The 23,932-nt window shown below is 39.0% G+C and overlaps 1 protein-coding gene across 1 annotated transcript in view; it reads left to right on the top strand.

Moving 5' to 3' along the window:
- The window catches only part of scarf2 (scavenger receptor class F, member 2), a 39,825-nt gene extending 21,441 nt beyond the window's left edge, over nt 1-18,384 (top strand). The window contains exons 11-18 of the mRNA XM_008419248.2: nt 198-717; nt 1,407-1,625; nt 1,741-1,869; nt 2,119-2,222; nt 4,579-4,693; nt 4,954-5,051; nt 10,618-10,773; nt 13,611-18,384. Of these exons, the coding sequence (XP_008417470.1) occupies nt 198-717; nt 1,407-1,625; nt 1,741-1,869; nt 2,119-2,222; nt 4,579-4,693; nt 4,954-5,051; nt 10,618-10,773; nt 13,611-14,833 (2,564 nt within the window). The 3' untranslated portion in view covers nt 14,834-18,384. The remainder of the gene's footprint in view (nt 1-197; nt 718-1,406; nt 1,626-1,740; nt 1,870-2,118; nt 2,223-4,578; nt 4,694-4,953; nt 5,052-10,617; nt 10,774-13,610) is intronic.
- The last annotated feature ends 5,548 nt before the right edge of the window (nt 18,385-23,932 follow it).

Below are 23,932 nucleotides of genomic sequence, written 5' to 3'. Positions count from 1 at the left end.
TCTCTCTCTCTCTCTGTGTGTGTGTGTGTGTGTGTGAAAGATTTATGTTTATCATAATAATGTAACATACATTTGCAAACATCTGTATGTTAGGATTTTTCTTTTCAGTGTGAATCTACAAAGATTTAACTTACATTAGTGAACATCCTAATGCAATAACAGTTTTCACATTCCCTGATTACACTTTGCTTTAACAGAGTGCCCTGCCCAGTTCTGGGGCCCTGACTGCAAGGGAAGATGCAACTGTTATCCTAATGGCCAGTGTGACGATTTGACCGGCAAGTGCACCTGCAACCACAACCGTTGGGGACCCAACTGCGAGAATGCTTGTCAGTGCCAAAAGGGCAACTGTGACCAAGACACAGGAAAATGTACCTGTCACGCTGGGTGGTGGGGCCCACACTGCCATAACATGTGCTACTGCAGCATAAATTCTGTCTGCGACGTGAATACGGGGCGATGTCTGTGCCATCCTGGCTGGACGGGGAGGAACTGTGCAAACCAGTGCAACTGCAACGGCTCGCCGTGCGAGCAGTACACGACACGCTGCCAGTGCAAAGACAGGATGTGGGGTCCTCGATGTGATCGAGTGTGCCAATGCATCCACGGCAAGTGCAACAAGGCTGACGGCTCATGCACCTGCACTCCAGGATACCGTGGGAAGTTTTGCAGGGAACCTTGTCCTGCTGGGTTTTATGGCCAAAACTGCAGAAACAGGTGGGGGAAAAATATCTATCAGATAGAAAATGGACCATTTTAAAACACAAGAATCAGTTTACAGATGTTGTATTTCGAATCCATATTGTTGTGTGTTTTTGTGATTTTAGTGTAAAATGTGGTTTGTAACAATTCATGATGAGAAACAATAATGGAAAAGTGCTTATTCTGGTTTTCACATTATCCAATAATTAAAAACACTAAAACAAATACTTTAAAAAAAACATTCTAGTTTGTTTCTCTGATCTTCATAAAGTACAAATGCATCTTAATAGACAATTTTCAAAATAAATAATATCACTGTTCCTTATGTCAATCAAATGTATTAGACACCTATGAGAGATTAGTGGCCAAATTCCAATTGAAACTTTTCAAAGCTCTTACAGATGAAACTAAATAATGAAATAACCAAAACTTAAAAAGTTCAAATTGATTAGGGGGAAAAATGCTCCAGTACCCAGCAGAGCTGATTATGAATTCATTAGTATAAACTGAATTCCTGTTTTGTTCTGTATAAATAAACTAAATTTAATTGAATTACGTTTTGGGAGTGTCAAACTAAAAAAAAAAAAAATCTCCAAATTCTTTGTGCATCTCTAAAGACTAGTACTGTTTTGAACATTCAATACTTACATGAGAATGAGATTTTGATACCATAATTATGCCTCTGTTTTCCTGAATGCTGTCAGGTGTGGACACTGCAAGGGTCAGCAGCCCTGCAAGGTGACCGAGGGCCGGTGCATCACCTGTGACAGAGGCTGGAACGGGACACGGTGTGATCAGCTCTGCTCCAAGGGCTTCTTTGGGGAAGACTGTCAGGAAGTGTGTCCCTCTTGTAAGGACGGTCACCACTGTGACCCCATTCATGGCAAATGTTCTCACTGTAATCCTGGCTGGATTGGCGACAGGTAACACCAAACCTTTTCTTTACCTATTTGTAATTTTATAGCTCTACTATTTGGGCCATCTGAACAGTATAATTTAAACTAACAGTAATGATGTCACTCTTCTTATTTGTGATAGGTGTGAGGTACGCTGCCCCAACGGCACATACGGCGAGAACTGTGAGAACAACTGCAGTCAGTGTTTTAATGGCATCTGTCATGTTGTCACCGGAGAGTGCCTTTGTGACCCAGGCTTTTATGGCATCTAGTAAGTTATAAGACAGTGCATAGTGTAAAAAGGAAGCATGTTTATGTCCTCGGCAGCTTTATAGTGAAAAAATGTGATCGTTTTCATTTTACTTTCGCAGCACAGTTGTATTTCTTGGGAGCAGAAGAGTTTAGTTTACATTAATAGACTCTTTTTTTAGTGTTTGAGGGACCTCCTTGGCCTTTCTTTCTATGTTGTTCAATTTTTACACATTTAACGCATTGCTGTCGTTTCTCTTCCTCATTCAAGCTGCAATAAAACCTGCCAGCCTGGCCAGTATGGAGTCAACTGCAACCAAACCTGCTCCTGCAATGACAAGAACTGTGACCCTGTGTCTGGTGCCTGTCATCTCCGTAAGAAATTATTTTTTAAATGCATCCTTTTTTATTAGTGTATTCTTCAGGAATGGCCTGGTTACATTTTTTTGGTTTTTTTGCCACCCTTAGATTTGGATAAAAAAAGTATTTTAATTTAATGTTTAGACAACGGTAACATTTTCTGCTGCAGTTACACCTCCAATCCACATCCAAATAGAATTTTTATTAACAAAACAGGGAGATTTTTTTAATCTCTAGTGGTCTATCCATCTGGAGTCAATTTAAGAGATACTTAAAACCACAATAATAATGGAGATGTGTTTATGTTATAAAGTCTGTTCTTCATAAACTACAAATGTAAGCTTAAGGACTTACTGAAGTAAAAGAAAGGGTCAACGATGTCAGAGAAAATGCACTCGACAAATATTTTTGGAGAACTTTTATTATACCACTGCTTTAGCTATGCTAAGAACATCCATTTTTATGGCAGTACTGTTGAGATTAAACGCATGTGCTGATTTTGGCTCTGGTATCATTGTGCTTTTGAAAGAAATCCCCATATCAAAAAACTGAGGAAAAATGATCATATTAGAAGTATATTAGAAATATATATGCTTGTTAACACAAATATAAGTCAATCACACAGCAGAGAGTGCCACATGGCATTTGGTGCTTTCAAATGCCACATGTTCATATTATTACAACCCTAATATTTGTAAATATGCTAAAGACAACTTACCATATCTAAAACATATGGACTCATTAGTAAGGGCAGGAGTGACTAATGAGCGACTTGCCAGCCGCATACGGCTTTTCTTTCTCTTCTGTGCAACTCACGGCAGCTTGACTGATTTATCAAGGTTCAAATTTTAACTGCAGTTTGTAAAAAAAAAAATATTTTGAAGACTCTATGATGCTCTACACATGTCAGCAGTTCAATCTCTATTGCATTTACTTCAACTGAACCACACAGTTAAACCAGAAGGTTCGGTCACATTATGACACAAACCAAGCATTGTGAGATGTCAAAGTGACTGGCATTACCTTCTCTAGTTTTCAGCAAGCTGTCATAGCAATTCACTTTGCACTGGGAGAAGTAAATGTGGGCACACCAAAGTTTACCCATCTTCTGATAGCTACTTCTAGAGGGATACTTCATCAAGTCATAAAGCACAAATCATCCCAGACTGTTTTATTAAACATGGTAGCAAACTCATTGTACTTTAATAGTCTCCTCAATCACCAGATCTCAATTTAGTACAACACGTTTTTAATTTAGTAGAATAGGACATCATGGGGTGCAGCTAATAAATCATGCCAAGGTGTCAATATGGATCCAAATTTCAGAGAAATTTAGAATCTACACCACAAATAACTCAGGTAACTCTGAAGGCAGAAATGGGTCCACCCTGAGACTATGTGTTCATATCAGAGCAGCTGATTAGTGTGTTCTTTAGACACCAGACCAACAGAGTGTGTCGAGAATGACTGAAGTCCAGTGCATTAACCGTCTATTGCGTTCATAGTAACAAATACATCCATTCAGGTCTGAGGTGAGATTCAGGGTCCTTGATTGCATTTCCAGACTGAAGTTGATGTCCTTTTTATGGCTGTGTTTGTTGGCTCTGTTCTTCACAGCTAGAGTAGAGACAAGGGAGAGAAGGAAGAAAAACTGAAAGAAATGGGGATGGAAAGATGGAAAGAAATAGAGAAACTGAAATTGAGACAAAGGAAAGCAAAAGGTGTTGACTTGGAAAGACATTTTTTCAGACAGGCATGTAGCATATTGGGTTAGAGCACACAACGATCGCAGCAATTTTTGGCCACAGGAAAAGATGGATGTTGACAGGTTGGTCAGTGATATTATAAGACCTTGTCATTCTTGCACAACTCCTCTTTCAAAATCAGCAGTTACAAACTGCCACACCCACACTTCAGTATTATTTATGATAGTCAGTTAACTCCTAACTGAAGAAACTTTTCCTCATCTAATTCTCATTTGTCCTTGCAAGTGCAATGCACTGTCCATGCTTGTGAAATACAGTACTTATTATACTTGGGGTGTATCCTATTTGAGAGAGGGAGGGGTGCTAATAAATCATTTAACGATGAGCGTTTAAGATGAGGGGAGGAAGGAAGGTTGCTGCAGGAAATCTACAATGGAGGGGTAAGCGGTTACATGTCTTTGGGGAGGAATTATGCAACACCAAGGCATCACATTAATACAAATCCTACACGTACAAGTGCTTGGACTTAGTTCCCATGCTCAGGTTGAATGTAGTTTTACAGAAAGTCATAAAAATGGACTGAATTTGACTGTCGTTTTTTTTTTAAGCTGGCATTTCCTGCACACGTGTGGCTCGCCCTTTACTTAGAGCATTTTATCTTTCAGAGCCCAACCAGCGGATGGGTGTGATCGCAGCTGGATCCTTGGTCTCCTTTTTACTGATTGCCCTACTTTCTCTACTGTGCTGCTGCTGCCTCTGTCAAGACAAAGACGACCACAAGTGAGTGATAGATTGGAAATTCTGATTAAAATAAAAAAAGTAACTTTGTCTTTTATAATCTATCTCGCAGTTGTTACAAAAATAAAGGGGTATAATAATAAAGGGTGTTCTTATTTGACATTGACATATGGATAAAAGCTGGTCCATGAGCCCTCCAAGGAGGCAAAGGGCCAGGTTTAAAATGCCTGTTTTCAATGATTCATTTAGATTTCCATGGCATCATCCCTTTTCAATGCTAACTGAGACAACTCTACCAACAGCAAAAAAGCCAAGCGGATTTTGTGCGGACGATTCAGCCGAATCAGCACTAAACTTCCCCGTATTCCATTGAGGCGACAGAAACTGCCCAAAGTAGTCGGTAAGCCTCAAAAGCTTTTTTTCTCCTCATATCCCAGCACATCTCTGCCAAAATCCGTATGTTATGGTATTCAACTTATTAGCGGATAAATTGTATTCCTAAAACAGGTAGGCCTGACTTTACAAATGTTTACTAAAACACAGAGGAGGACATCCATAAATGACTGTCAGTGTGAGACTTTTTCCTTCAGCGCTACCATCATCTGCTCCATAGATGATGAATAGAGTTGAAAAGTGTATGGTGGCTGGCAGGCGAATGTGGGGTTTCATTTAGAAGGAATGCACTGGTTTGAGAGACCCTTATTATTCTTGGCACTCTCAAATGCCATGTGTTCAGATTATTACGACCCTAATCATGTAACTTTTTTTCTTCTCATTTTCTTTGCCCCTTTTCATTCACCCCACACCCACCCAAAAAATATGCTCTTTTCCTTACGCTGAGCAGGAGGTTGTATTGTTTAATAATGGCACGTAGTTGTTCAGGGGCCCGTCTGCTGGTGTGTGACGCTCTATCAAAGGCCACACTGTTTGGTTAGACATTGCAGCTCCATGCGGAGGTCTCGTGGTGTGTGTGACAGATGTGTCTGTGAGCGCAGTCTTTTTCAATGTAGTCAAAGGAGGTATCTTTCAACCCCCTTCTGCAAACAGTTTGTCATATTTATGGTTTGTCCTATTGCCTAATTCAAAATGAAAAGCCTATTCTGATCAAAAACTTTAACCAAATCTTGTTTGCACAGGCTGTTATCTTAATTGTTCAGTTTTCCAAACATGTTTAAGCTTCAGCATTTTAATATTTTAGAGGGGTAAACGTTTATTTTTGCGACAAACATGCTTGACCATTCATCACAGACGTTTTATGATTTGTCTTATGACATTTTTAGCATGTCCACTGTAGCTTTAAAACTATTTAAACTTAAAAAGAATGATCCTACCCCCTCCACTTCTGCACTATACCTCCCAGTGTTTCCTTGCTATCACAACAATTTCTGTACGTCAAAATGTATCTTTGCTATAAAGTTAAGTCAGGTGTATTAGCCTTTTTTCAGCTAAATGATTGTCAGTGGGCAACACAGTAAAGTCCCTTTTGGTGTGATGTCATTGTCTCATATTTTTTTACGTATTACCAGACCATCTGAAAATGAAACGATGATCGTCAGTCCACAAAGTCCACAAAGTCATGTCGTGTTCTAGAACACGACATGAATCCAAGTTGAATTATTGTTAGCTAAATTATTCAGAAAGTTGGTTGGCCTGCTTTCAGTTGGAGCCACTGTGGACAATGAGTATGCCCTGGTGGACGAATCTTCATTCACTCATACAGAGGGTCTGCATAGGATTAATGTAATTATTAAGTAATTGCCTTGACATTCCTGTACCATTCTACTTTTATATTCTGTAAAACGTGGTGCCTGTGTGCAGTAAAAAAAACATTTAAGCTGTGATGCTCTCATGCATGTTTGTACACCAATAAAATGTACGGCAAATGTGCAATAGTGTGATGGAGTGGAGGCAGGGGGAACCAGAAACAGCAACAGACCTATCAGTGTAATTTTATGTTGCTTTGGCAAAATAGCTTCACTTCACTGCCAAGCCTGTGTCTTCGCTGTTTTACTGCATGTTTTTTTCTTTATTTAAATTCTGCTTGCGATGTGAATTCCATCACAGTGCAGAGACACAGTTTTCACCAGCATGAATATACTATATACTGCAGGATCACATGGATAATGTGACCTTCCATATTATGAAGGATCACATTCTCCTTCATAATATGGAAGGAGAATGAAGGAGACATTAAATTAAAATATTTTAATGGCAACAGTCAGAAATGTCAGGTTTATAGTATAATCAACCACCACTTGTAAATCCTAAAACAAAAACTTTCATATCAAGTATTACTTATTGAGAATATTCAATGTTTCTTCTTTTTCTTGGTGTGTTTTGTTCCATGTTTTGCTCTCCTCTGCTTTCTGTCGAGCTGATCACACTGAAGTGTGATCTGGCAACATTTAGAAAGTAAGTCCCGTTAATTCAAAATGTCCTGCTAGTGTTGTGCTAGTGAAAGTGTGTTCAGGAGCTAGACGGTCCTGAACACATGCATTCCAGAAGGGGCCCATTGGGGCTGGAAACAGGAAGTGGTCAAACTTACTTTAGTGCATGTCAGAGCTGTGATTTATCCACACTGGGGTCAGTGTCAATAAATGTGCCAAGGCAAAACTAAAGAAGGAATAACGGGGTCAAGCAAAAGGAAACAGAGAAGATTTGCTCCTTGCTTTGCCAGCTTCAGAGAAATCTGTTTGACAAACCGAGGCTGTTTGCTTGAAGGTTAGCATTCCACTCTGAGCGTATTTACTCCACACCCTGCGTTTTCTGTGTCTGTCTGGCATTCCTTGCATCTTCTGGTTCCAAATTGTTTCTTGTAAATCGGTGCAAATAGCTTCACCATCTGTTGTTTCATCTTAATTTGCTCAGAGAAAAACTGACTTGTAAATGCAGAGGTCAGAGTGCAACTGTTGCCTATGTAATTACGTGTGTGTGTGTGTGTGTGCGCATGTGCTTGTGTGTGTGTGGACGGGAGTGTTCTCACCCTGTAAAGCCGAATAGTTTAAAATGGTGTGATCCAAGGTTTTCTTCCTAAAGACGTATTGGATCTCATTAAGTGTATTTTGTTTTAAACTGCATTTTTGAAAACTTGAAACTAAACATTAAAGGCTCAAACATGTTTATTTCCGTAACTACTGTTGCATTAGAATCACCGCAGAACTTTGTCAAGTTTCAAGCACTTTTCTCTCTGTATCCCACCGTTCTTGTTTCCTGACAACCTCGGCCCCACAGAGCAGCTGCGGTGTTGGTGCTGTGCAGCTGGGATAGGTCAATAATGCGCTGTTGTGTGCAGGCCTTCATGCAGGGAGGGATCACTGTGGCGATGAATCTTCAAGGCAATGTTCTCAACGAAACCTCCGGTTTCAAGACAGCAGCTTTCAGAGGCAGTTGTTGTCCTGCACTGCGTACATCTAACGATGCCTGTGTTTGCTTGTTTATTAGCATTGCTGAGGTCTTTGCATAAATTAGCTACTCTGCATTCCTCAGTGACTGTGTCTCTGTCTGACTCCCTGTTGCTGATCTTACAATGGAAACAGGATACTCTCCCTGTCTCCGTCGATATTTTTCTTCTTTATTATTCATTCAGCATTCTTAATAATGAAGTTCATAAAAAGTCTTATTATATAACTGGTTATTTTTCTTCCAGAATCTATAACAACTTGTTACTAAACTTTGCTTTAAACTTGTAAGCAGCTTTTTTCTTTTAACAATTTTCTCAAATTTTAACGAAAATCTTTCTTAAATTGCATTTAGTGGTTTAGAGAAACTTTTTACTCCAAGTAGTGTGTTGCAAATTAAGTGCCCCAATTATTCCCTTGTGAACATAGAAAAAAGTATAGATGCATTTCTGTGATTCAATTCAGAGGTTGAAACACGTTTTGGTCGAAAAAAATATGGAGAGAAAAGTGATTTTAAGAGTTCAACTTTATTAACTCGTTAAGACTGTTAAGATTGTTAAGATTAAGATTTTCCAACTAAAAGAAGTTTACAAATGAAAGGCACTTGGAAAACACATAATATGGCAAGAGCAGTGCACAATTTATTTTAAAAGGTCTTGAATCTGTACCAACTAGTTAATGAGGTCTTCTTCCACCCATGTTTCAATCCTCATTTTAAGATTCATTAAATTGATCTTGGTGTCTTTGCATAAACTTTCCTAACAAAATTTAGAAAATTTGTTTATCAGTGACGAGGAAACAAAATGGTATATTAAAGTTGTGTAAACTTTCATTAAACATATATGTACATTATCATAACTGAGGGGCAAACGATCTCAGCAGTTCTAAAATGATTTGTAGTCGCATTGTGTTCGTTTTTTTTTTCCTAATTAAAACACTTGAAGTGCAGGAGTGACCCATATTCAGAGGCCTTGTCCTCGATGCAGCCCTGTTGTCCTCCCCTTCTCTCACAACCTGCTTTCCTGTCCGAACACCATCAAATAAAGTCCTCTAGAGTTGGAAAAAAAATGCTTCAAGTGCAAAAATTCAGCCCTGAACAAACTTGTTGTAAAGTCTTGTAAATCTGTCTGCAGTCAGTTTATCTGAAGCTTAAACAAATGGATGGACCCATGTGTCATCGGGTATGTAAACTGGAGCATCTGATGTGGTTGCTCATGTTAAGTTAACGGGGAAAGCAGCTTTGGTCTGTGCTGAACTGTTCACACCAGATGGGAAGACTGACTCCAAGTATGCGTTAGAAACCACAGCTGTCCTGAGAATGAAGGGTCAGCAGAACGCCGTGGTGACTGATGGGGGCTGGGAGGCATGGAGAGGGAAACAGGATTTGACCTACATTGAGACGGAGAAAAAGATTCATTGGAAGAAGACTTACGTTGCTTTTAATCAAAGAGGAGAATAGTTTCAAACAGAACAATCTTAAACTGCAGCTCTAGAACACGACAAATTATTTAATAGGGAATGGATAACAGAAATTAAATAACATTAGTTTTTAAAACCCTTAAGTAAAGTTACCCAGAGCCTGCTTTTAAAAGTTTAATCACTATTCATGTACATAATTCAATGTGCTTTACAGAAAAATGAATGGCTACATCACCACATCAAAAAGAACAGTAATAATAGTAAAACTCCATCATAAAGTTCAAGGAGATAAACTTTAAAATGCAAATTTCAAACAAAAAAAATGCTAAGACATTTGAAAATACCAGAGAAAAACACTGTTCGACCTTTATTACATGAAATGTAATGCATTCATCTTTTTTTTGTTGCAAATCTCCACTTTTCAAGGAGTTTGTTGTAGAGCTAAGGAGAATAATAGAAGAGTTGTCCATTTCTTTGGTCCTGGCCCTGATACTACCGTGTGAACAGGTCTCAGGTGACCTGAGTCGTCACCTGAGACTCATGTGCAACACTGAAACTCACATAATCCCAACATCATTTGGTGTGTTAGTCCAATAAAAGGATTTTAAAATGCATTCCTTTACAAAACAGAGCTTCTGCAGGGATTCTGGTGCGATGTGATGAATCTTCTTGATGTTGTTCAGAACTATGTTAGCATCATTTTGCATGGGATTCAGCTGCCTAATTGATTTTTCACAGACTATTTAAGACATCTTTACAATATCCTAACCTATTAAAATGAAATGCATGTATCAGTATTTTTGGCACCTGTCTTGACAAAACAACAACAAAAGAAAAACTAATTAATTCTAAGGTTAAAAGTGATTCAGAATGATATAGTCCTGGATGTCTTTTCAAATCCCTACAATTATGTTTTGAGTAGAATTCATAAATCTTTTGGTTAACCTTTAACTATCAAATATAAAAAAGTGGTAAGCTGCTAGATTAATGAATTCGCTCTTAAAAAGTTCATCTTTTCCACAGAGCTAACTAAAACCTATTTTCCTCTTACTTCTTAGACACTGAGTGGGGGCAGACTGTTACTCTTGTAACAGAGAACAAAACTCTTGAAATGACCTTTTGGCTTCTGCATTTGTTTTCTCTTCTCAGTAGCACACCACGACCCAGAGAACACCTTTAACTGCAGCTTCATTGAGCCGCCCTCAGTGGCCGAGCAGCCCTCCCGCTCCTCATGGTCCTCCCAGGAGTCCTTCTCTTCCTTTGAGAGCGGAGATGAAGGGCCTGTTTATTGTGTTCCACATGAAGGTTGGTCATCACATAAGCAAATAAACAGTTGGTTATCTGGAATGACCATGTCAAATTTACAGATTGTCTTTGGCATAGGAGGGCTATACACGCACACGCAAACACAGAGCCAAACACATCCTAAAGAGGCCGACTCCCATGTGTCACCAGTGACTCACACACTTCTGTATTTCTCATTATGAAGATAGTTTGCTTCTAATCATAGGCCATCTAGATCCAGGTTTTCTCTGGAGAGCAAGTTAAGTATAAACAGGAAATGGAATGGTTTAGTCAGCATATGGCACATATGAGTTAAAGTTTGATGGAAAACACCAGTTTTATTAGTTTCTATTTTCAGAGTTTGAAACTCAGTCTTGGTTTGAAGGGATTTTCTTATCTTAGGCAGATATTAGTTCTCAGAAAATTAAAACCACAATTTGAAACCACCATCAATCAAGATATCAGTCCAACTCAAAGTTTACATTATAATACAAATCAGTCATAAAAATGATGCTTCTCTGAAATTGCCTACTGTGTAAACAACCATCCCTCAGTGCATAGAGGGAAGTGCTGAGCAGAATGAGATGGCTAATAATAGAGTAGAATAGAATAAACTTTATTGATGTTAATATTAATTCAATATTTGGAAGTGTGTTCAACACAGACTGAATGACTTTCTCCGCTGTCATTCTTAAAACTACAGGCAGACTACAATTCTAAAACAGCACAGAAAATTGACGTCATTGTTCACAACTTCTTCTGTTTGCTCATTGGCCCAGTTAAATTTCAAGTCAATGGGAGGAAGCCCAGACTTTATCCCATGCATAAACTGCTTTTTTCTCACAGTCTTAAGATTAATCTAAATAAAAACATGTTGTTTCATATCTGTTAGAATTACCAAACACAGTTCTATTTACCAAATGCCACAATAATGAGAGAAATACTATGTCAAAGAACCATTAGTAAATGTTTTCAACCTGTCACAGTTTGTCAGGGATGTCTATTTAGAGTATATAAACCACTATTTTTTTTACTTCAGTTTGTTGAGCTCTTCAGCTCACAAAACAAGACATACTGGATCCACAAAGAAAAAAAACCAAAAAGATTTCAACAAATTTGTGGGAAACCCTAAAGATACCAACTATATAAGAAACATGTAGTATAGAGATCCTCATGGGGTTGTTCTGGTTGTACATGGCACCAAACAACCACTTCTGTTTTGCATCAAAAAAGCACAGAGGCAGTGTGCCACTCTTGTAACATGCACTGATTATAAGGCTGATAACAATTGCTTAGACTTGATTACATATATGCTTTGCTATCATAACAAATGTAAAGTGTTGAGCAAGACAGAACTGATAGAGAAATGTCACAACTTTTATTACAGGTCCTTCTCAAAAAATGAGCATATTGTGATAAAGTTCATTTTTTTCCATGATGTAATGATAAAAATTAAACCGTCATATATTTTAGATTCATTGCACACCATATTTCAGGTCTTTTATTGTTTTAAGACTGATGATTTGGCATACAGCTCATGAAAACCCAAAATCCCTGTCTCAAAAAATTTGCATATCACGAAAAGGTTTTCTGAACGAGCAGTTAACCTCATCATCTGAATCAACGAAGTAACTCTAAACACCTGCAAAAGATTCCTGAGGCGTTTAAAAACTCTCAGCCTGGTTCATTACTCAAAACCACAATCATGGGTAAGACTGCCGACCTGACTGCTGTCCAGAAGGCCATCATTGACGCCCTCAAGCAAGAGGGTAAGACACAGAAAGAAATTTCTGAACGAATAGGCTGTTCCCAGAGTGCTGTATCAAGGCACCTCAGTGGGAAGGAAAAAGTGTGGCAGAAAACGCTGCACAACGAGAAGAGGTGACCGGACCCTGAGGAAGATTGTGGAGAATGGCCGATTCCAGACCTTGGGGGACCTGTGGAAGCAGTGGACTGAGTCTGGAGTAGAAACATCCAGAGCCACCGTGCACAGGCGTGTGCAGGAAATGGGCTACAGGTGCTGCATTCCCCAGGTCAAAGGTCAAGCCACTGTTGAAACAGCGGAAGAAGCGTCTGACCTGGGCTACAGAGAAGCAGCACTGGACTGTTGCTCAGTGGTCCAAAGTACTTTTTTTGGATGAAAGCAAATGTCATTCGGAAATGAAAGGTGCCAGAGTCTGGAGGAAGGCTGGGGAGAAGGAAATGCCAAAAGACCAGAAGTCCAGTGTCAAGTACGCACAGTCAGTGATGGTCTGGGGAGCCATGTCAGCTGCTGGTGTTGGTCTACTGTGTTTTATCAAGGCCAGGGTCAATGCAGCAGCTATCAGGAGATTTTGGAGCACTTCATGCTCCATCTGCTGAAAAGCTTTGTGGAGATGAAGATTTCATTTTTCAGCACAACCTGGCACCTGCTCACAGTGCCAAAACCACTKGTATTACTGACCATGGTGTTRCTGTGCTCAATTGGCCWGCCRACTCTCCTGACCTGAACCCCATAGAGAATCTGTGGGATATTGTGAAGAGAAAGTTGAGAGACGCAAGACCCAACACTCATCAGTATTAAAACAATAAAATACGTAAATATGGAATAAAATATGGAAAATAATGAACTTTATCACAATATGCTAATTTTTTGAGAAGGACCTGTATTATCAGATACTGTGCCAGTTGATTTTGATACATCACCTAAAACTAACACACTCGTACAGTTTCAGTTTTTTGAGTTTATTTTATTGTTTGGCCTTCTTAATTGCTATGGCCTAGTGTACATAGTTTACCACCTGAGATTGTGTTTCTTAAATCTAAAAGTAAGTTGAACTTACTATATTCTTTACTAATCCTCTGCCAACAATCAACAGAATCCATGAGTGACAGCAAAGGGAAGCAGAGCCCGAACCCTGTGGATGAAAACTCAGAGGATGACACATACAAGGAGGATGCAGGGGAGTACACTTCACTAAAAGACATGAGTGTCACCAAAGTGGAGAGCAACGAGCAATCTATACTCAAGTGCTCTGACAGTGAGATTTCAAATAATGGGTCTGAGTCTGCTGCCCAATACGCCTGCATTGCTCGCCTCTCCAAGCAGTCAAAGGAGGATGATTGCAGTGGCAAAGATGGTGATGGTAACCTTACATCAGAAGTCAAGGGCAATGGGAAACCTCCCCCTTCACCTGGCAAGCCCAAACCACGGCCACCAGATCCATCTACTAAACCCAAAGTGTCATGGATTCATGGAAATGCAACAGGGTCTCAACAACCAGAGCAACAAGGGGGGAATAGGGTACTTGCAGTGTCAAAGGAGAAAAAGAGGAGCTCTAGCGATGGTTCATCAAAGAATGAAGAGCGTCATAAAACAAAAGAAAAGAGTCGGAGCCAACAGAAGAAACAGGATGAAAATGATACTAATGCAAATGGATCACCTAGCAAACACAAACTGCTACAAGCTAAAAAGTCTGGAGATGAGCACAGCAGTCCAAGTCACATGGAGCACATCAACGGTGTTGTCCAAAATGCCCTAAAAATGATAAGCAGTTTCCGTAGCTCATCGCCTGAGAAGAGGATTGTTGAAAATCCAAAGCAGAGTCCTAAAGAGCCACCAAAGAGCCCGAAGGTCATCCATCCTCACATGAATTCTGAAGCGGCCACCTTACTGGCTGCACAGCTCAAGGAGAAAACTCAGAGCATCAACAGGAATGAGGGGACTGGACTGACAAAGACCAATGGTCTCTCCCTACCAAAAAATAACCAGGAGAAGCCCACACCTCCACAGAAAGCCAAGAGAACCAACTCCAGTGGACTAAGTCAGCAAGGCTCCACTAAACCTCTGCTGCCTACCACAAGCAACCTTCAGAAAATGGTGGCACCCATCACCAACAACTTTGGGTCCCCCGAAGCCAAGAGCCCGGAGAAGCAGGACTTGAACGGCTCCAGGACGGGGGACCTGCTGGACCCTACACCGAAGAAGACTCCCATAAAAAAGCCACCTAGGAAGAAAGGCAAAGGTGGTACCCTTGATACACCTGAAAGTAAAACACCCCAGCAAAAAACAGCCATTATGCCACCACAGGTAGTGAAGTAAGTGTTTGGAAAAATTCTGAGCAGTTGCCAATTATTTTCCACAAGACTGAACTGTTTGTTTGAAGCTAGCAGCAACATAGCGTTTTAATCAATGAACAGTTTGAGGGCAGTGCCTCCTGGGACAACCTCTTTGAAATAAAAGGCACAATAGAATTACACAAGGAGGGTGTTTTATAATAACCGTGGCACCATTGTTGAATATCAAGTGTATGTATTCAAGTCGCAACACAACCTTGTCTAGAGCTGAACACAACACAGTAAACAGGGACATTATCTGAAAGTTCATTCATCTCAGCTGCTGGGCCGTGAGCCCACATTTATATTTATCTACTGCATGTAAAATGAGTATTGATTACATCAACATTTTTTTTTGTAGATTCACTTCTAATGAGGCTTTTGATATGAAATGCATTGTCTGTAACAACTAATGTGATCCACACAAATCAGTCGATGCATCAAGTGTAATGAAGTAGAATGACACAGGGAATAGGTTTTATATGTGCTTACTGAAACGTCTTCAAGAGTATTTCAAGATGTCTCCTGTATGGAAAAAGTATTCATGTGCATTGCTCAAATTTAACTTTGACCTGTGCATCCACATAAACTGTTGTCAGTAGGGGGTAAATTTTGAAACAGATTCTTATCAGGCGACTGACCAGGTCATTCCAGCAATTTTACTTCCTGTCTTGGAAACAGATAGTTTCATTGACTGTGTGTTTAAGATCATCATTGTCTTGTTAAAACAATCAGCCCTGTTTCATCTTCAGATTCTTATCAATATTGTTCTGGTACATTTTTCTATTCACTCTTTCATTGGTTATGTGGAATTTACCAGTACCATTGCTGTGGCAGAGCCCTACACCATGATGCCATCACTCCCAAACAGAAAGCTTCGTGGTGCAGTGCTACATCGGGGCTAATTGTTTGCATTGTGCTTCGGGGGTGATATGCAGTGCCATTAGTGCTCCAGACGTGGAGTGTGCAATGACATTAAAATAATTCCTTTCGGTCTCATTTGACCAGACTACACTCTCCCAATATTTGATTGGCTTGTCCAAATGTTCTGCAGGAAACAAGCATCAATATGCTTTTTCCTTTGCAATGACATTTTGCAAAGTGAGTGTGCATTGAGGCCAGATAGGATGAGTGCATTACTTCATAAAAAGGAACGTACCTGCTAATTTCAGGTACATTTCTTTCTGAAGTTTTCTGCGACTAATTGTTGGCTCTTGGAGAACTTTGCTGATTATTCTTTTGACTCCTCTATCAGAAATCTTGCAATGGCTGGTTTATGGTGACATGTTCTTTCTGATTTTGAATGATGATCCCAATGGCTCTAACTGAGACATTACAAAAAAATAAGAATCATGTATGTGACTAATTCTCTGAGAATTAGGATCTGAAGGTCCTGAGAGAGCTTCTTCTAATTATGACATGCTTCTTCTATGATACCTTGATAATAAGAAAACCTTTTAAAGGCCATTAACTAGGACTAAGCCAACCAAAGTTAACTGGCACCGATGAGGGCAGGGTTAATTGCTACAAACAGACTTCAGCTATTTTCTTGGTTTTCTATGCCTTTGTGCGGCTTTTATGTTCTTATATTTGAAGTTTTTATTACACACACTTTTATTTTTAGATTTATTTCCTTGTAAGACTTAGTAGTTTGTTTGTCTATACGTATAATACTTAGGTTGTTGCTGAGTTGATGTGAATTTCATGTCAATAGCCCCATCACAGATACATTTACTGAGAAAAGTGTTGACACGTTCAAAACTTATTTCATGGCTTTAAGTTGTACAGTTGGAATTTAAAAGAACAAGGGCCAGAAAAATAGCTATTAGCATGTAATGCACAGACAGTGACCGTGAGTAATTGGTGCTCTGATGACTAGAAGCTAACATTTTTCTATTCTAACTTGCTTAGAGCAACATGCAGCTGTACAGCTCTATACCAAAGCTTTTCCAGATCATTCCAGCCTTAAGGAGTTTTCAGATGAATGTCTACTCTAGGTATAATGTTTTAAATTTTGAATTAGTCTAATGAATCTGAGTATTTCTATGACCATCTTTATTAAAAAAACACACACACACACACAAAACTTTGATCACCCATCTCTCAGAGTTCACAAATGCAAATAAGAACATTTTAATTCTTCATTATTAAATTCATCCTTATTGAGCTTTTTTTCCCACTTGAAGCTTAATCAGAATCACTTGGCCAGCACTGTCAGATGTCATTTGTTGATTCATATGAAAGGGTCTTGCTGAGATTAAAGATAATGTCCTTTTGCTGTATTTGAACCACTTAGCTAAAAAAGAGAACCAAAACAATGTAACGTTCTTTAGTTTCTGTTTGTTCAACGTTCTGTAACTAGATTCTTTGATCCCTCAGGAAATCAGGTCACTGTCAAATTCTTATTTTGAGTAGATGTCAGTACGATAAATTTTGTGACAAAAATAGCTTTCCGAGAATGAAATAATGCCAGCAGATTTATGCTAAATTTAGAAGGATGTTTGAATGTTCTTGCTTTTGGCAAAAACAGAGACTTAAATGGTACTTTATCTTGTGTGTAAAACCAAAGTCATGTCTGCCAAAGGATTTTGCCACTGTTTACTCCAAGTGCGGACCCCATAATTTCACATCCATGAAAGTATTGTTGTGGAATACTAACAATAAAGTTTTCAGGTAGGGAAAAAAAGCTAATTTATAGCAGCTTTTACAACTTGAACTACATGAATAATTAGTGGCATAGGAAGTGATGATGATCTGCTTTAGGCATGTTTTTTGAGATGAAGAATATTACATTAGCAAAATGTTTCTATCTTTTTTTTCGTCAAGGTACAAGCCATTACTTTATTGTTTTCAACATTTTACTTGTATACATTGTGTACTTTTTTTATTATCTTTGTAAGCTGTGCTTATATGACCGTGTGGGTTCCTCTGTTTTCTTTGGTGTCAATGAACTGGCTTTCATATTGTATTAGCTTTTTTCGGTTTTGCTGTGTTGCTTATTTTTGGCTCTTAATCAAATCTGCAGAAAGAGTACGTTCCTTCTCTAAAGTTTACATTGGCTTTGTAATTGTTCTCTGTTGATGTTATTGTTTGTGTAACACTTAACTGCATGACGCAGAGTGTAATTATATGGCATTATAGCTGCAGAGGAAATGTGTAACCTTTCTGCTCCCTCCATTTGTTGTTGCAGCCTCCCGTAAGCAAATCTTATACAAAAGAGTATTGTACAATACTACCATAATACCACTGTTGTAACAAGTGCATATGCTTAAAACCATAATACTATGTAACTATTAAGTTGCAGTCATTTGCCTGACTGGCCTTTGCCTGGTTTCATTGCCTTACAATGCATTTTTGTAAAGAAGGGCCTAAAGAAACTGCAAAACCGTCACCAGCTGTAAGATGTATTTTGTTTTAGTTGTGATGTTTGTTTGTTTTACTGCAACTTTGATTGCCTTTTAGTGTATGGCTGTTAAACTCTGTGTGTTCATTTAGTTCTTTTGAATAAAAAAAAGCAATATGTGTAGCCAAAGTGGAAACCATGACTGGAAAAACAACGCTCTCTTTAACTTTAGTTTGATTTCTTTTCACAGAAACAATATCCTCATTGGTGACACATATCTGGTCTGATGGGGGTCACGTACTCGCATTGAATTATTTTTCCAAGTCCATTACAATATGCATATAAATATGGAAATGCAGAACAATACAGAACAAGTCATTGACTGATATATGACCCTTTCCTGCCTCTCTGGGTTTGGACTGCTGAGTCTCAGGACATGGTAGAAGCCCTGAGGCGTCCAGTCAGAGCGGTTCTTCAAAGGGCCAGAAGGAACCAGGAGACTGTTGATTGGCTTCTCAAGGAAGGGGGACAAGAGCTCCTTTCATGGGTTTTAAAACAGGGGAAACTCTGTTCTAAGAACTTAATCATGAGCTCTGTATATGGTTTATTTTGGAGGGAATGGAGCAAAAATGGATCTTAAGGTATGACGGTTGGTTGGATGGATGAATGAATGGATGAGTGTTTTCATTATTGTGACATTGTGCAATGGTTTCAAATCTCCAACTTAAGATTTACCCACACTACCACATCTTTCTTGACTTTCTTTCTAATAAGTGGCAAAGCCTTGGAATAAATTAGTTTTCTAAATTAGAAGCATAATCCTAAACAAAAAAAAAGAAACGTTAGGAAATAAATGCTCTTAACAAAAGAAATGGTGACACACCTATTACCATGATTTTTGTCATGACCCCATTTTTCCAGTAGAGTAATACTTAGACTTCTCCTGTCATTTTATGTTCTTTTTCCTTCGGCACCCCGCAGCTTTTTTATTTCTCGCTCTTTTGTAGAAGAAATCTGCTCGCAACAGTAAGACAACCTAACACGCTATGTTTCAGGACAGAAAACGTAAGAAAAAAATATAAAAATTTTAAATTTGGCACTGTAATTAATTCCTAACTGCTGGTGTGATTTTATTAGCTTCCAATCCAAATACACACAGCTTCACAAGGATGCTCAATTTGCTGCTATCATAGGAAGGCCATCTGTTTTAGGCCCATTCTTTTTAGATCCACTTTGAACCTGGTCTTAACTTTCACAAAGTTTGGTTTTAAATCCTTGTAAGCCTTGTCAGCCAGGTCTTTTACTGGATCTATCCTCCACCCTTTTTCCCTCATGCAGTCCAATATTTCATGTGACAACATCTTGAAGTCAGATTTACTGCCAGAATAGAGAGGAATGTTGACACGACTGCCTCCATCTGCGAGCTGAGAACGAGCAGATGGAGAAGATTCTCAGCTGAGGATACCGACACATGTTCTCTAGCTTTTCATCCCTGACATGTTGTGGGAAAAGCAGCGGATCTTAATGTTTGCATGTATATTTGCGCGCACATTCATGGCTTTTAGGATAAACTCTGTTGCTGAAGTTTTGATTGTCCTTTTCTTAATTGTTACAGTGAGAGAGTTCCATGAAAATGATTTTGATAGCAGCATTGTGGAGAGGAACATTATTTCTTGTGTAGTTGACTTCAAGCCTGAGAAAAGAGGAGCACAAAGGAGCAATTGTACAACACCAAGTGAAGTTTGTGCAAAAGCTGTCAGAGTTGGAGCCATGTGGGAAAGGGGTTCAGTGACATCTCAGCTGGCAGGCTGAACACGAGTTGGACCCAGGGCGCCCTCCGCGTGCCATGTCTGTAGAAACAACGAGACTCGAAAACTCTGGCCCCATGAGTCAGCCAGAAGCCTTGGACTTAAGAAACAACAACAACAACAAAAAAAACCTATTCCAGTCCCTGTGTTTCCATAGTAACAAGAACAGATTGGAACCACATCTGGTAGCCATTTCAGTCCTTGCAAGGAGAGGAAGAAAGAAATTTATGAGTGAGGGAGAAAAAGACAAATATTTTCTGCAATGCAAAGCAGAAAGAAAGGAGTCAAATTACACTTGAAAGTGACAAAGTAATAACAACGGAATTATAAAGAGAGGGGAATGATTGTTCGAGATTGATGATGAAGAGCTAAAAAGCAAAGACAAGTTTATGACATCCTTTTTTTAGACTAAAATCTAACTTTGGTTAAAAGGGGTCTTGAAAACCATTAATGCTGTTTTGATGTTTCTTTGTTTCGAGCTGTGGCACAGTTTTCTGAGATGCTGTCATTTCCTTGCATCAGATGTTGCCAGAGGAGATTTTAAAAATACAAGTTTCATCCCTTCTCTCTGTCGACGCTCAGTCTGCGAGAATAATTGCAGCCCTTCCTACACGATAAACGCTGTTCCTCAGCTCTGTGGAAATGCAGAAACTATGAAATGACATTTACTGGAAATAGAGCTGCTGCTTTTCTTAAGCCAAAACCGCTGAGAACTGAGGTCAGCATGCAACTTGAATGATGGGGGGAGAAAGGGGGGGTACCACTCGCATTGTAAGTGTTCAGAGGTTTGCAGTGGCATCTACGAACTCTGTGATTTGAGACTGTCTTATAATAAGACATGACACTGCTCTGTCTTGGCACGGAGCTAAATTAGGGTCTTCTTACTGCACAAATTAAAGCGAACCACACAGCAAAGCGACCTCCCATACAGTCACTCAGACAAGATGATAAAGTGTATAAAGTGGGTCAGAACAGATGAAGCTTGAGGATATTGCTTTGTGTGGAGAAAATCTTCAGTGTTGTCCTTAATGTCATTTAGGAGGCAAAAAGCTGCTGCTATTCTTTTGGTTCAGGCATCTTTATGAAGCCCCTAATTTTATTTTATTTTTTCTGACCGCCTTTAACCTCATTGTTGCATCACAATGTGTGTCTTTTATATGAAAGACCATTCATCTGACCAGTTTACCTGTTTGTGTTGTAGAAAAGCATGCCCACAACATGATGCTGCCACTAAAATGTTTCACCGTGGGTTTGATGTTTTCAGACTGAGTGATTTTCCACGGGGTTCTTAGCTGTTTCTGTGTTTAATGCTCTCCAGTTCTGTCCTGTCACTTTAGTTCAACAAGACGGCAAATGTCACCAGGCCAGGAATTGAACCTGCGATTACGGCCACGAGGAGTAAGGCCTCCATACATAGTTCTGCTTTGCCTCTGCACCACCACAGCCCCCCACATGAGCAACTTTTAAGATAAAATCATCTACCAAATGTAGAATCTGAACACTGAGCAGTGTCCAGGGCCAACAGATGAAAAATAGCATTCCAGCTAATTCTGGCACATTTACAGAAACGTTAATTAACGTACATTGTCCCTATAAAACAAATTAAATGTATTTTTTATGTAATTTCAATTATGTTCAGCCAGTGAGGGGTTCTTTAATGTTTTTAATGTTTCTTCAAAAATGTTCTCTGACAAACTTCTAAGGCCTTCATAGAACAACTAGAATTATACTGAAATTAATTCATAAAAAAAAACATTATTTTGTGATCTCCAGTTCTGCTAATCACACCAGGTTATATTTAGCAGAATTAGAAAAACAGGAACTAACCAAAAAAAATTACCAAAAAAAATAAATAAATAAAAATGTAGAAAGCCATGTATAATTTTCCTCCTTTTTGACAAATATGCAATATGTTGCGCTCTTCTGTCACATCAAGTACCAATTACAGTACACTGAGGTTTGGTTGCATAACGTTTGAAATAGGTTTAAGGGTTTCAAATGTTTTTGCAAAGCACTGCAAAAATGATACAAACTGTCAGATGTATAATTAAGCTTCGGGCCTTTTCCATCCAGACTAAGATCTTTCTGTTTTTTCTTTTCCCATTGCATGGATATGTGTGCAAACAGTTGTCTAGAACTTCAAATTGCCCTGGATTTTCCCCCTTTGTCAGCAGTATTCCAGGGAGTGCATTAGGGGAAAAGATTTGGATGGCTAATAAAAAGCAGATCAGTCATATGCCTTTTCTCAGTCTTCCTCTTCTTCTTTCCTGTTAAATCCTCTCTCTTTCTTTTTCATGTCTCTTTGTCTGTAGTCTATTGTGCTTCCTTTTCTCTGTCACTTATTCTACCTTCTTCTAACAGCTAGCTGTTCTCCTGTGCACCCATCCAGCCAATATCTGTGCACTAAATGGGACTTCAGACTTCCCAATGTGACTTGAGGTTTCAGCTTTCACATAATTCCACACGATCACTTCAGGGTTTTTTTTTTTTTTTTCCTTCTCCTCCCCTCCCCCCTCCCCCCCTCCCCGCTTCTTACTCACTTCATCCCAAAGCAGCCAAAGGGGAGATATTGGATAGAAAATGATCACAAGACCCAATGTGTCTGCCCAAAACCAAGGAAAATAAGCAGATGGCTTATGTTTTTATGTAGTGAACCCCAGCTGTCCCAGCGCTCAGTCCAGTCTGTGGCCGGTGGACTATAGTTTGCAATAGCTTTGTTATTCGAAAGGCAAAGTTTTGCTAAAGTTTTTCTTTCACAAAACAAGCCACAGGAGCATGTTAGTTACTGTAATCCTGCAGAAAAAAAAGACCATTTAATTTGAAACTTTATCCTTGCTTTTTCATTTTCATTACATTTTGAAAGTTTTCATGATCTTTAACTGTTTCCTATTGTATTGCAACCACAAACTTCAATGTACTTTAATCTATTTGTTTTATAAACAAAAATTCATAAAGTATGATGGATTTATGCTATGAAATTCATTCATAGTATGAATTTCTAGCTGGAAAGTCTGACTTTCCAGTGTAAAATCAACTGGAACACCTTCTGAAGTCAAATTTCCCACTGGGAAAGTGGGAGCAAGTCAGACTAAGGTGAACTTTACATTTCAATATGTCTAAAATCAAAGTTACATGTTGCACATGCAGCTGTAAATTGAAAAAGTTATCAAAAATAATGAATTTGAACAATGTACGGGAATTGCCACATTGAAATCCCGACGGTGTTTGATGTAGTAAAACTAATCCTAAAATAACTTTTTTCCACAAAGTTACAGAAGGAAATGTAATTAGTTTCTACCCACCTCTGTCTTCATCACACACATTTTTCACAAGTATTTAAAGAAACATCTGCTTTAACTTGTTTGACAACTGTACATACGTTAAACTTACATAAAGATGGACTATAGTTACATGACTTCTAAACGGTATTTGTTGCATTTTTAGGTGTATGTAGAGTAAGCACAAATGTACAATTCTTATTTTTATTTTCAAAAAGATTTTAAAAACCTTGTCTTGTTTCCTTGTGACTGCATAGACATGCATAAACTCCTAACACAACACACTGAAGTTTATGGTAGTGACATGAGAAATTGTGCAAAATTACAATTGACATAACTGCTTATGAACGGCAGTGTAACAGAGGAATTTAAAAGAATATCTTCATCACAATGGCTTTTGTTGCTGTGTGTGTGTGCAGCATTGATACCACCATTTGACCCTCACAACTCATTCTGTTTCACGGTGCAACACTGGAGTCATTATAGGAAGCCATGTGTTTCTGATTAGGCAGAAACAGATTACAGGGTGGGGAACAGCGCTTGCTGTCTGTTTGCCCCCTGGCTTCTATTATGTGGCCAGAAACTGGACGTCTATAAGTGCAAAAACTCCACTGCGCTCACCTCATTCCCACTTCCCCGACAAACTCTTTCACACA

This window comes from Poecilia reticulata, linkage group LG9 (assembly GCF_000633615.1).
Source record: "Poecilia reticulata strain Guanapo linkage group LG9, Guppy_female_1.0+MT, whole genome shotgun sequence".
Lineage (NCBI taxonomy): Eukaryota > Metazoa > Chordata > Actinopteri > Cyprinodontiformes > Poeciliidae > Poecilia > Poecilia reticulata.
The sequence above is the reverse complement of the archived record's forward strand: the minus strand, read 5'-3'. Positions and strand labels throughout refer to the sequence as shown.